This window comes from Pieris brassicae, chromosome 8 (assembly GCF_905147105.1).
Source record: "Pieris brassicae chromosome 8, ilPieBrab1.1, whole genome shotgun sequence".
NCBI lineage: Eukaryota > Metazoa > Arthropoda > Insecta > Lepidoptera > Pieridae > Pieris > Pieris brassicae.
In genome coordinates, this window is record NC_059672.1 from 6647179 (window position 1) to 6661561 (window position 14383).

The window sequence follows — 14383 nt, forward strand, 5'->3', positions numbered from 1 at the left end:
GTGCATTTCCTTAATTTTACTTGTTCAAGCAATAATATGTATATTGTGTATTTATCTCAAATTTTACTCATTAACTAGATACACACAAAATCTGGCATCAAAATTGGCAAAGGCTTTATTTATCAAATTGGCAATGTTTGTCAGAAGCTGTTGCGACTATAGAAGTCCTGTGGTTTCAGGTCTTCACCAGCACTAGCCACACCACCTTCCATCGCGGATAGAAATAGATATTTAGCATAACAGAGAAGATTGTTTGTTAATCAAACGAAATCGAGAACTAATATGATTTTCTCTTTCTAAAATTGGGTAACTTAAATAATTAATGCAATTTTAAAATATTGATTACGTAAGTAAGTTTCCTAATAAAGGATATTTTTTAGGAACTAACTTACTAAATATAAATTTATCTTTTCTTCATTAAACAAATCTTTAATAATTCTCTATTCTCTAATAATTAATAGGATTGGTAACAATAAAATAATTTTAATCCAACTATCAAAGAAAGCAGTAGACTAACTAAAATTAGTTAAAGAACAATTAGGATAGTACGAAACTTATACACTTTATGATACACTATGAGTAACTCAGATGTCAGAGCTTTCCTTGCCAACACCACATTTGAGGCGAACAGGTCAACAGTTAAATTGTTAAAAATTATAAAGTACTTTCCTTAAAATCTTGAGTTTGGTTACTTGTGTTCCTAATGCCGGAAGTCTCACGTGCTACAGGTGTAGCGCGTGAGACTTCCGTCATTAGGAACACAGCGCGCAGATGGGCGGTATTTATAATTTATACGAAATGTCTTCTCGTTTACCATTAAAAGAAGTACATTTCTTTTTAACAATTTTCTTTATAGCGGTGAGCATAGTGGCTAGGCACATAAGACAACCCTAATGTCGTACGTTCGAGCCCGGCGGAACACCAAAAGAACTTTCTAAAAGACGCCCAAAAATTCATTAGTAAAGTAACATATATTTTAGTAAATAATTAGAAGCGTAAACAAAATGTTAGCAATCATCTTGAAGCCAAAAGAGCCCTTTAGTTTTTCCTGCCCTATAAATTGTAATATAACATTATTGTTTCCGATAATGTGTAAAAAGTTCGACTGTACCTATATTGAAATGACTTCAATATAAGTATAGTTTACGTTTTTGTTAGAGTCGCAACCCCCCTACCCCTATTTTATGTTAATTATAAGGTCATGTATTACGATTAAAGCCAGTTACCCAAACAGTGTTTAGATTTAACATATATATTTGAACATATAACAAAAACCGATACTGAACTTAACCCATGGCAAAACTAAAAACCTACACAAAAATTATCTAGGAATTATCGAGGTTGTTTAAGTAAGAAAAGACCAGTCTTTGAGAATAATTAAAGAGATTTATGAACCAAAATAAAAGACTGTTTAATCTTATATATAATTTAATTGATATGTTTATATTAAAGGATCTTAAACATAACAATTATGAAGCTAAAACTTACTAAATTTCAAATCATATACCATTCACATACATGATCTTGTTTTACAAATTTCTCGAATACAAAGTTTTCTCTATTAGAGTTGGTGATATGTCAGTTTTCTATATTCATGAAATTTAAAATATTGTTTTCCAGAATTGTAGGGAATATATGAACCGTAATCCTGTCACTCTTAATGCAAGTACAATCTTCTATATACAAATCACGGTCGTGATTAGCCTTGATGAGCTGCAACGGTAGCTACACATTGGTTGAATACGGTAGCATACTGGAAGGGTAGATCGCCTTTGCACCCGTAGCCTCCAAGTTTGTGGATCGCCATGTAATCGTAGCAATTGACGACACCATCATTGTTGCAGTCCTGAAAAATACGTAATATTTCTTAGAGTTGTTCATTTGTTACTTATGTTATTGTTCAATTTAAAAATATTTGTAATCCATCTGCATGTTACAAATATTTTTCACTGCTCAGTGCTTTCATGTAATTAGATACTGATAATATTTGCTCAGTTGCTGAGTTTGGGCAGTTTAAAGGATAACTGTGAATGATATATATCTATATTAATTAAGTAGATGGAATAAAAGGGAAAGCGGGTGAGGTTTTTAAAATGGTGGCTTCACTCTGTTGGAGGTGGTTTACTAATATTAATTTAATTTATTTTGATATGAACTTAATGTAGTCCTGATTATGTAGTACTCAAATAAAGGTATTTTTTAATTAATAAAATGCCTTGTGCTTAAACTTAGCATTAGTATACGGAAATCGTAAAGTAATTATAAAATGTATTTAATTTTAACAAGAGCGCGCGATTCGCGCTTCCGCGTTGAATATTTAATTAAAATCTCTGCCTAAAAACATATTTTTAGGGATAATTTAATAATCTATTGTAGAAACTAAATGTCTTGCGAAAAGTTATAAACGGCTCAAATAGAAGAGTCTTTCCACCATCTTTGATTTTGTTTCCTTTGGAGTTCAGGCTCTTGGGCCGTGAGGTTCAAGAGCGCTAATTAAAGATTTAAGTTGACGCCTAGTAGATAGTACAGCTGGCGCAATAAGTATCGAATTACAGCGAGGAAATTCTGCCAGCATTAAAGGTCACTGCCGCAAAGGCCAAACTTTTTAAATTTGTTTAGGTTTATATTTTTCCGATTTCAAATATATGCTAAGAAAATAATGTTACGACATAATTGGAGATAATCTAATGCTGACAAGTAACATTTAAAAAATGATAAATTTATCGAATAAAACTACATCACCTTATGCGTCAAACAATGTAGATATGTCTTGACAGGCCCGGAAACAATATTTCAAAGAGTAAAATCTATATAGAGCAAAAATGACGCGGCAGAAAAATATAAAATGTCAATACAATTGTTTTTATTTATGATGATGTCACTTCAGTTTGTATGCAAATTTCAATGCCATGATTATGTTAATATTAATAAGCAAGAACCTACGTTTCCATCACGGATACAATTTGGGATTTCCTATGTTAAGTGATAGTTTATTATATATTAACGTTCAATGATGAAGGCCGCTAATGACATTGAGGTCGATAATTTTTCGTACATTTTTGTTGTGTACTTTACAAATGTGTCATTCATAGTTATACATGTTTATTATTTTGGCGTAAAATAAATCAGTATTACTTCGTATGTTTTGAAATGCATTCAACCACAAAGTTTATGGAACGTGGAAGATATTTCTGAGTCTGAAATTAATTTTCTAAAAGTTGCCTGATAGGTTCTAAGTATTATATTTATATTTTCTTGTTGAAGGTAAACCTTGCTTCTATATGGAATGTCATAACTTATTACATGTACAATAGATTAGCATCAAGACGAGACTTACAGTTGGCCTACTACCTACTTAAAGTTGCGCAGTGGTGAGATACCTGAGTGTTCTTTAAAAACTTGGTTTTGCCTAGGGGATATCTCCAACGGCGAAAGCATGTTGCATTTTCTTTGTTTATATGTTCGTAGAACGAGTTTACCGTATCGTATATTGTATATTATATATATTTTATTTTAATTTCGGCATTATCGTATTGACTTAGCTCTGTTATGTATTTTAATGAATAAATAATTAATTTTGACATTCATATTTTTCTTTTATTATTTGTTTCAAGCTAATAAGGATCACCAAATCACTAGCCAATAAGATACCCAGAAATATACTAACCCCAATATCTAAAAACGATTAATTTTACATTAGTTACTCTAAATGTATCCAATAAAGATATTACCTGTCCAAATCGTCTCATGTAGTTTTGAACTGTCAAAGCTGCGCATTGCGGGCTGTTCGCGCATGAAGAGTACGCTGTAAAAGAAATTATTGTTTAATTAAAAAAATATGTAAATATGTGTACAGTGAGACCATTACCGTAAAACGGAACATAAAATATCGTATCTCCTTAGCGCCACTTCAAAAATAATCGCGCCAAAACGTTCTTGAATTAATTTAGTATTTTCAATAAGGTCGATAAGCATAAACATCATAATTTAACCCTCTTTAGTATTATTAACATATTCACAAAGATAATTCTTATGATTCATACTTTTTAACATTGTTTTCTGATTAAGGGCATATCTTCTCATTTCTTATACCACACAACCGGTCATATTAATGAGGACCTTCTTGTGACCTTCAACTCATTGCCGAATGTACACACATTTTTGGTTTATTGGTTCTCAGAACTTGACCTTTTAATGTTTTGGAATACCAATATGGTGTGACATTAAGTGTTTATATTTAACTAGATAATAAAGAACCTTAGTTTCCCTGATTCATGCAATCCCATTGTTAAATTATAAGTAATTTCTCGACTGCGCCGGAGAAGTTGTAAAGAGTATGGGGTATACTTTAATTAAATTAAACTTTGATTAAAAACCTACTAAGAAAATGTTAAGTTAAGAAATTAGGAAGCTATAAAACATATTTACAATCGTATTAACAGATGATGTTAAAATTTGGCGTTTATAATCAAAATACGCGACATCCCAAGTTGCTTTAATATTTTATTTTGTATCTAAATATAACGTGTTTATTGACTATAACGTCGCGAGGTTGTAATAGGTCTTTAAAAATTTTCGCTTATATTTCTGCTATTTTCGCTAATAATTCAACAAGCAAACGTATTTAGGAATATAACCTACCATCAGTAGAGTCGGGAGATACTCCAGGCAGAGTTGGTTTACCAGCATCAGCCCAGTATGCCCACGTTATGCGGAATAGGCCGCACGCGTCACCATCGCAAAGTGTGCCTTCCTTGCACCCTGACACTGCCTGACATATGCATCCCAAGCATACTTCTGTTACTGGACTTTCACCTGAAAATAGATATATTTTTGATTATTTGTTTTTATTCGTAAAAATGTTTTATTGTTGTATTTTACAAAAAATATAAATCGCTACAAATGAAATGTTTATTTTTGAGAGGGCTTTGTCGATAGGGATTGTAAATGACCTTGACTACACAATTGTCCAATGCTATACAGAAAGCTGGCAAGACACTAAAACACCTCAGCCATCCACATGACCTCTCCATCGTATGAGAGGTATGGCTTGGTCTGGACCATTGCCCTCCAGGCCTCATCGCTGTCGAGCATAGATACAATAGTAAATTCAATAGGACCTTACTATAAATAGTAGATCTATATGTCAAACACGATCATTGCTTTAGAATTAACGTCACATTAACTTTTGTATCGATTAGACATCCCTAAGGTATGTAATATAGAAACAAATGGACGCATTTTTCACCAAATTTAGGCTTATCGTACAGTATTTTAATGCCGTGGAATAAGTCATACCTATCTCATACCTATCTTATATTCCATAATAAACGTTGTTTTAAATAATGTGTAATATGTATGGAAATCAACCACAGTGTGAAATGCAGTCTTGGAAGGCCGCGTGCGTTGGCAAGATCCGCGTCTTGCATTGTTTGTGTGTTACTCATATTAATATTAATTCTATGTTTTAATTTTCTTTGTCCTTATGTTTGTGGTAAATTAAATTAAACTAATCAACTAGACGTCGATACTTCTAGTGGCAACGTTGACAATGTATTTTATGACATTAGAAACTGTGAATTATGTTAATTATTTAACATCAAATAGAATAAAGAGTCTTAATTTGATATACCATAAATAATAAGGAACAAATGTAATTGACTGACAATTTGTGCAATTTATCAAATAAAGTCCCATGTTTTATCTCGAAAAGAACGACATAAGTCGCTTACGAAAGTCGTACGTTAGGAAAAAAATATTCTGAATTACCATAAAATAGTTTGAGCCTAGATTAATATAAAAATTATGAAAAAATGCTGGTAATATTCAGTGAGTTTATTCTAGACGCCTTGACAGTAGTCTATTTTGACGAAACCATTGTTATATGTAACAAAGCTAATGTCAAAATCAAATCAGTCAATATTGCCTACTCTATAAATTAACGACGTTTTGATAGGGGATAGGAATAGTGAGTCCGTAGTCATTATTACTATCGACTATTAAAAAGACTAATTTGTCCTGTCTAATTTTAAGATAATGTATATATAATGATGACTTTAATTGCTATAATCATATTATTACTGTACGCACACATATTTGTTTAGCACAAACATATCTTATATGTGTGTAACGTACATTATTTTAAAGCATATAGTTTTATGTTTGTAACTAATTAAAACATACTTGACCGATGTAAAAAAATGTTTCGTAATTTATGCTATATTAGTAACGTATTTATTATATAAAATTAAATAAAAGTCCAGGCGTGCGAAACTGAGGAGCTAATTAAAAGGCAATAAGGAAAAATTGTCCGAGGTGGATTTTGTAAACAAGAGCAAATGTCACTGGATCGAGATAAATCTTTTATTTATAGTAGTACGTTATAAATTTTATATTATCGAGTGCTATTTGCACTCATATAGAGCAAGCAAATTTATGTATTTAATTTTTATTATTTTTTATTTTAAAGTAAAATAGTTACAGATTATAAACGGCTTCAAAAATCCAACTGATTGCGCTTACAGTTCGACATGTTTTACTACTGTTTGTATCACCATAACCACTTATAAATTATAACAAAAAAAATAAAACATTTTAATGTCTAATACAAACTACGTGAATATTGCTATGAAAGCACGGTGTATCAAAATCTATGGAAAGTTGTAAGGGGTTTATTTCATAAAGATCTGTGATGATTCAGAGCAATTTTCTCAGCACATTGTTTAAATTATGTATATATAAAATTTTAAACTGCGAGTTATGCAACCATGACCGTGATCTATATCCGGGTTCTTAATTGCACACACAAGATTCCTAGAAAACCATATTTGTTGTATACAGATAATGAAAAGCAGGACAGATAATGAAAAGATTCAGATTTGTATTCTACGATTTGATTCTCTATCCCCTGAACCACCGCTGCACGCGACGCTCGTTTTAAATCTAAGAAACTGGGAATCACAGGTTTGTATCTAATCGTAATGTCACTTATTGTACTCTTACCCTCAAATTTAGATTGAGGCGGCGATAGTTTTGATGAAGGTAGTGCTAAAAAAGTGTCAACTTAGCCTTAAGTTTTATTTTATTAAAGTATTCCTACAGCTACTCATTAAACAATTACATTATACACAAAAGCCAAAAACGGTATACACATTCAAACTAAAACATAAAGCACACTTTACCTATTTATACAAAAAAATTAACAAAATACAAGTTCTAAGATTAATTGATCATTATAATAAATATTTAATATAAAGGAAGAATAACAAAGCCATTACTAATAAAATATACCAGAGTTTTTAAAATATTTTTTAAGCATTCTTTAGTCACATTAAATATATCTATTTGTTGGTAATTTGTGTTATAATCTAAAGGTATACGATACATGGCTGAGTTACGTAAATAGTTTTTATTTAGAAGTTTCTACTTAAATTATAATACCCTACAATTCAATGATTTTTAGTTCCCAAATTTGTTAATCCTGTCGCTTATCAAGAAAAACAACACATTGGCAAACAGGTTACTATACGGCTTTTTGAATCATATTCATTTGCTAAATGTTCAAGTTTCTGAACTTTCGCATGTAACGATATATATATATATATATCCTAGTCTTGTCAATTGGCATGTGGTCTGACGAGTCAGGGCATACAGGACCGGTCGGACATGGTTCATAAACAGTCACTAAGACACGATAAAAAATATTTATATAAATGGTTTGAGTATATTATAAACAATTATGGCTAATCTAGGGAGTAGAAATAATATACTGGAGATCAGTTTGATACTTTGCGAAATAATAATAATTTCTGCTTGGTAGGTTCAGGGACTGATATGATTTATGCTCTGTGTCTCATCGTGGGTTAGCAACAAAATCACACCATTATCTGTATTCTACCCTCAATATACAAAGGACATACGAACATAGATAATATACAAGAATATCTCTGCAATTTAAATAAGGAATATATTAGATTTCGAATTCGGTGACAATTAATTTAAGACAAAAATAGGAATTGTAGTTCATTAGCCTCAGTTTACCATTTCAATACATGACAATAAATATGAATGAATATGACGTCACCATCATATAACCTTCAAGTATACATACATTGCACTTGACATAGTTACATATAAGTTATTGTTATTATATGTCTATGGAAATATGTCTGCAGAATCATATTTCCTGTAGATTTATTTATTTTAAAACATTGTTTGTTTCTATCACTTTTTGAGTATATTCGTTACAAAAATACTTTAAATATAAATATATAAAATTTTAGTATACATTATATATTCATAACGGATCTTCATTTTATAATGATTTACGATAATTTGGAATATAAGTTAACATAGAATACTAATGTTATTATTAGCGGCTTACAAGTACGATAACCGAGAAGTAATGGAGCGAGAGAGGTATATGTCAGGACGGTAGCGAGTGGAGATCCGTGGTCTGTGCCTTCAGGAATATATGTGAGTATAAAAATAAATAAGAAATACATTTTATTCAATAATGTAAACATCCTCATTTAAGTTAATAATTGCACTCTTTTAAAGTACTATTTAGTCGCTTTTTGATTTCAATAAGACCTGAAGAATAGATGTTGATGAAAAGAGGTTATATATTAGACAATTTACAATAATTAATTCTTCTTACTTACATTGTAAACAATCAATTATCTGTAATCAATAGCCACGATTGCTTTATGTATTTCATGATTTACTTTTGAATTGTCTAGTTAGCAATTATGATCCATGTAACAAAAAAATAATTGTTTATTGCGCTTTTATGAAAATGGTGGAGAAAAATTAATTGCTATTTATTGATCGTATCATCATTTAATGGTAATTTAAATGAATGTACGGGCGAAACTATCAATCACATAGTCAAAATCTACACCCAAAGCCGGTATTCATGGTTTACTTCTTCCGATATAATATAAACGTTTTCGTTACTTTGTATAATATTTATTTATTTATACATACTTAGTTATTTTAAACATCCGACAACCCTACGAAAACCTCTACCTTCCAAGAATAAAAATAAATACCTTCAAGGATAAAGTACAAGAAGTACATAAATAATAAACAAAAAAGCATATTATACTAGAAATATACTTACTGAACTAAAAAAAATATTAATAAAAGTGTAACGGCAAATTTTAATGAGCAATAATTAATATATATTAGTAACTAATTACGAGGCATAGGAGAAATGCTCAAAGAGTAAATGCGATGCGTCATAATTTTGCTATCCAAACAGACAGCAAAAATTTTGAGGCGCTTTTGATTACATTAAATATTAGTTCAATCTTTGGATGATATATGTTGTTATAAACAACCTTCAATAGGAATTGAATGTTGTGTTCTTAGAAATCTCGCGTCACTTTCAAAATCAATTTACAAGATAAAACATTATTTATCGTTTTAGATTGTAGTAAATAAGAAATGGACATGAAACAGGTACAGAAATTTGAGGCCCAGACCTAGAAAGGTTGTAACGAAAATGATTTTTAAGAAAATAAGAACTGTTAACAATAAATAAATAATAACATAATTTATCTGTACACTGGCAAGGAAAATAAAATACAATTTTTTATGTGGCAAGCACTTAGGTAAACATAAAACACACGAAAAGTAATAATAACCATTAAATTACAAAATCTAAACGAAAATCGTCGATTTCAAAGTATGACTATGGATTATCCAGACCAAGCTCGTTTATCAGAATGCTATTAATATCTGTTATATATTCTTTTTTTTTCACTTCTATATAGTCTGTATATAATTGTATGTGCAACGGTAATTTGTATTATATCGACAGCTTATTGTGAATATGCAACTAACCACAAAAACAACCTTTGTATAAATCTTAAATATCTGATATATACTCTTAATAGCGTTGACAAGTTAATATAAAATCTATATACGAATAAAAAATACTCTCAAAATATATAGATAAAAACAAAACTCGAAGACGACTGGACCAATTCGAGTAATTTATTTTACAAACGCTAAGGAAGGTTTTTACTCCGGAAAAGTGAAGTCTATGGGTTAGCTAAGCAAAATATTCCATGTATTCTATCTACTAAGAAGTCTAAGTAAAAAATAATTAAGGCGAAACGAAGTCTGAAACAGTTAGTTTATATGAAAATAAAATATTTTCCGCAATAAACATCTCTTTTTGTGAATCTTTTATGAGACTTACAAAACTTATCACAGTTTGAATACAATAAGATTCAAGTTGTCTATATATACGTGAATATTTATGTACAGAACCAGATTATCACATAAATAAAATTAACTTATAAACAGGCATTTAACACCATGCTAATTTTAGGAACTTAAAAACGGTTTTTTAATGGTACATACCGATATCCGCCGAGCAGAAGCCAAGAATCATGAACAACGCACTGAACTTAATAATTGCTGGAGCCATTTTCTTAATTTTTAATAACTAGATACGTCGGATGCTCACGCGCACTTATCCACACTGACATTGAATGTGGCCTTTGGCCATCTTATATGGACGTTTGGACATTGAATCATCGGGTTCCGTAATAAATGCTTTTTTATTTTCCTGCTTTTAATGCCTCGTTATTTTGTGGATTTATTGGGACCGAGTGCGTTGATCTTTCTAAAGCTGTTGCTATGGCAATCCTGCTTATTAATTTTGTTAGTGAAACGAAAACACATAATATTAAAGAGATGAGAATTTTGGTTATAGAAGTTATTTTAGCTATTGAAAAGAAATACTTTTATTTAATTGATATTTTTACATTATCCATTAATATTTTTTTTAATAAAGGTATGTTATGAAGGTGGTTTAGAAGTTTTTATAAGACAATAGGCCTGATCCGGCTGGACATTTTTAATTATTTTTTAAATAAAATTTATCATTAATTAATAGATAGATAGATGTTGTAAGAATTTCGTTAGCTTATTGGAATTATTTATATTAATCTTAAATCTATAATTAAACTATCCTGTTAGCATCTTTTTTATTGATTTCTCCAGTGCTTTTATATCTAACTTACTTTGTCAACTTTTAGGTCTCAGCAGCATGACCTGACAGTATATCAAAAAAGCGGCGGAAAGATTGGAAAATAGTATTAAATGTAATAATAACATAAACTTAATGTAATGCTTATTGTAGTAGGTACCTACTCGAAGATAGACTACTTAATGTGCTTGAGGGTTGGAAGGTGAGAAGAAGAGAAAATTTAAGATCAGAGTTGAGATTTAGCGGGAAGTGTTTGTTTATTTACTTATTTTCTAATATTAACTTAATAATAATGCAATAGAAAAATTAGTAATACAAGAATTAAAATAAGATAAATATCACATATAAACAAAAGAAGAAAACATACAATCTAAACCTTTTTATAATAGATTTATTAATGATGAAGACGTGCGTAAACGGTGCTTCCCTAGGTAAATTTGTGCGTTTCTAAGCATGACTTTGGTATGTCAAAAACGTATCATTTGACAGACACGTACCCCTTTGTCAATTCAATAGTGGAATTATCTTTACTAAAAATCGTTTAAATCTGTTCGTATATATATATACAGTATATTTGTATGCATATAATTTGTGAAATTTACTGTTATTGACTTGTTTGTGACACACCTAACATCTTTACGATATAACTGAACGGATTATGGTAATTATTATGAGATATGTGTCTATAATGTGTAATTATCAATACGATTCAATGAACTCTAGTATATTGAAGAGAATGCCTGTACTGCAACAGGATAAACAAGATTCAACGATGAGTGTAAAGGCGGAACACAAATTGGACATTTAATAAACACACAAATTGATGTTATATTAATATTAAAAATCGTAAAATCGGTATCATTTAGCTACAAAATGGCATTAAATTGTAAGACCATTAGGATTTTATCTTCTAATTATTAATATGATTTCCCCCTATTGTTCATTTAGACAAACTCAAGGCGTGGTAAAAAGCAAAATGTAAATATAGACAATAGTTTAAGATTAAGTTTTTTAATTTTGAAACACAGATTGTATTGAATCTGTAGCGTCACTGACATTCTATGGTTACAATCACTGCGTTGATATCAGATCCTGAAACGCGATAACGACGTTATTCTGCGCTCTACGCCCGGATCCTTCCTTTACGTTGGAGGATCTGTTTACCATCCTTCATCTACAGTGGTGACCTCGAAAGGAAAACTTCGTTATTCTCTCTGGCGAAAAAAGAGACGTGTGTTAGTGTTATTACTGTTCGCCTTTTCATATAAAATTTATACCTTCACAAATTTTCAAAAACTTATTTTCATAATTTTATTATTCTAGTACTAGGAGTACCTAGTATCTAATGTTAGGCCTTGTTAGATTCACCTGAACGAATAATATATAATAACAATACATATTTCTTCGTATATTTTAACGAGTTCTTGGTATTGGTATATTACTTAATTGATTATTATAATAAGATGTCTTTGTGGAAATACCAAATTCGTGCATGTTTCCAATGCTTATGCATAAGGAAATTTGTTTCAATCAAATAAAAAACCAATATAAAATAATATATTCACATGTGTTACCCAGATAAGTACACGATGAAAATTAAATTATCTTTCGTTCAAACAAAAGTAGTTTTTTTCGTAAAGCAGCATCCCGGGGGACAACAAGCTTCAGAGATGCTTTGGGAAGAACAATAACCACGTACAAGTGTACGTTGTTATTTTAATAGCATAGTAATATTTAAGTTACATAAATTTGTTTAGGAAACTCAAGCACTCTGGTCATCGGACACCATATTATACATCGCCGGAGAGGTGTAGTTTGAAAGAAAAGAAATAACTGGAAATTGTGTTTGCTTTAGAATGGTATGGTAATGAAACTATATTTATTTATTTATTTATTTATTTATTTACACTTCGTTACACTACAAAATAAAAATAAAAATTAACATAATTAAATCAAAAGGAGGGCAACTGGCGGCCTTATCGCTTACGAGCGATCTCTTCCAGGCAACCACTGTGAGTAAAGAAAAAAATAAATGTATTAAATAAGATAGGCAAGTAGTGCAAAATACATGTAATACACAGTTATTAAAACAAAACTAAACAGGAATAAAATATTAAAGATACATTAAAGAGTAAAAAGACACATAAATCACGATAATTTAAGATAAGTCTCACGTCAGTTAGTAGTTAGTAAGAAAGTTCGGGGTACGATGTGGACAGGTAATGTTTGTACAGAAGAAATTTAAAGGAAGATAAAGAAGGAGCTAAGCGAATAGGGACGGGAAGTGAATTCCATAGCCTAACTGCGGAGACCTTAAAGGAATCGCCAAGAAAGGAGGAGTTATGAGATGGGATTTCAAGGGTATAGTTTTCGGAAGAGCGTAAGCTATAGTTATGGGCTCCCAAAAAATTGAAATCATTTTTGAGATAGGAAGGAGTTTTAGGGTTGAACAGGATGGAATATAGGAGATGAAGAACATGAGCATCGCGTCGCTGACGAATTGGCAACCAGCCTAGCCGCTTACGGAACGCAGAGATATGATCGTACTTTCTTAGACCGAATATAAATCTGATACAGAAATTTTGGAGACGATCCAGTCTATTTAGCAATTCCTCGTTAAGATCGGAGGAGCAGGAATCGGCGTAGTCCAGTACTAAACCAGAGAAAACAAAATCAACCAAAACACTGACTAAATTAATCGATTTAATAACAGATTGTAATGACCGTTATTTAGAATATGTCGAGTAAAATATCATTATCTTAGAGTCTGAATTATACTGGAAAACGAATCGTAAAAGTATCTATTAATTGTCTAACCTCGAAACAACAGATTTTGTTATTTTAAAACCGGATTTCCTAATTAAAAGGTAGCTCCATCTTAATTGAATAAATATTAACCTTTATAAAGTAATGTAATTATATTGATGTAAAAAGTTTGTGTATGAAAGATTTAAAGTCGTGTTTTTAAATAGTTAAAATTCACGTTCTATGAAGAGTTTCATTTATTTTTTATACATTATACTATTTTAAGCTGAGTTGGTATGTTAACCTTGAATAATGTAGATCTTTGATATGAGCACAAATATTTATATTTTTATATAGTTTAACATAATTAATAAATAAATGAAAATAATTGCATTACTTTTAAATAACCATTTCATCAGTTTGTGTTTATGGTGTGAAAGGAGACAGATCAGTTAGTTAGTGTTAGTCTAATTAGACTGATTTTTTTAAATGAATAATTCAATATCGCACTGCAGAATATTACTTCATATTCACTTTTCACTAACGCCACGATTATATTTGTAGCTAATTATTATAAGTGTGCATACCTTGTCAATTTTGTCAGTTGTCACTGATTCGTACAATATGTCAACT

The 14383-nt window shown here is 30.5% G+C and overlaps 1 protein-coding gene across 1 annotated transcript; it reads right to left on the reverse strand.

The window, feature by feature from the left end:
* Positions 1-1410: 1410 nt before the first annotated feature.
* LOC123713542 (lysozyme-like) lies at positions 1411-10517 on the reverse strand. The gene is made up of 4 exons (XM_045667260.1): positions 10375-10517; positions 4642-4815; positions 3732-3805; positions 1411-1846 (listed from the first exon to the last, which is right to left on the reverse strand). Exons 1-4 carry the CDS (start codon positions 10439-10441, stop codon positions 1700-1702), a joined length of 462 nt encoding a protein of 153 aa, XP_045523216.1. The 5' UTR covers positions 10442-10517; the 3' UTR covers positions 1411-1699.
* Positions 10518-14383: the final 3866 nt, after the last annotated feature.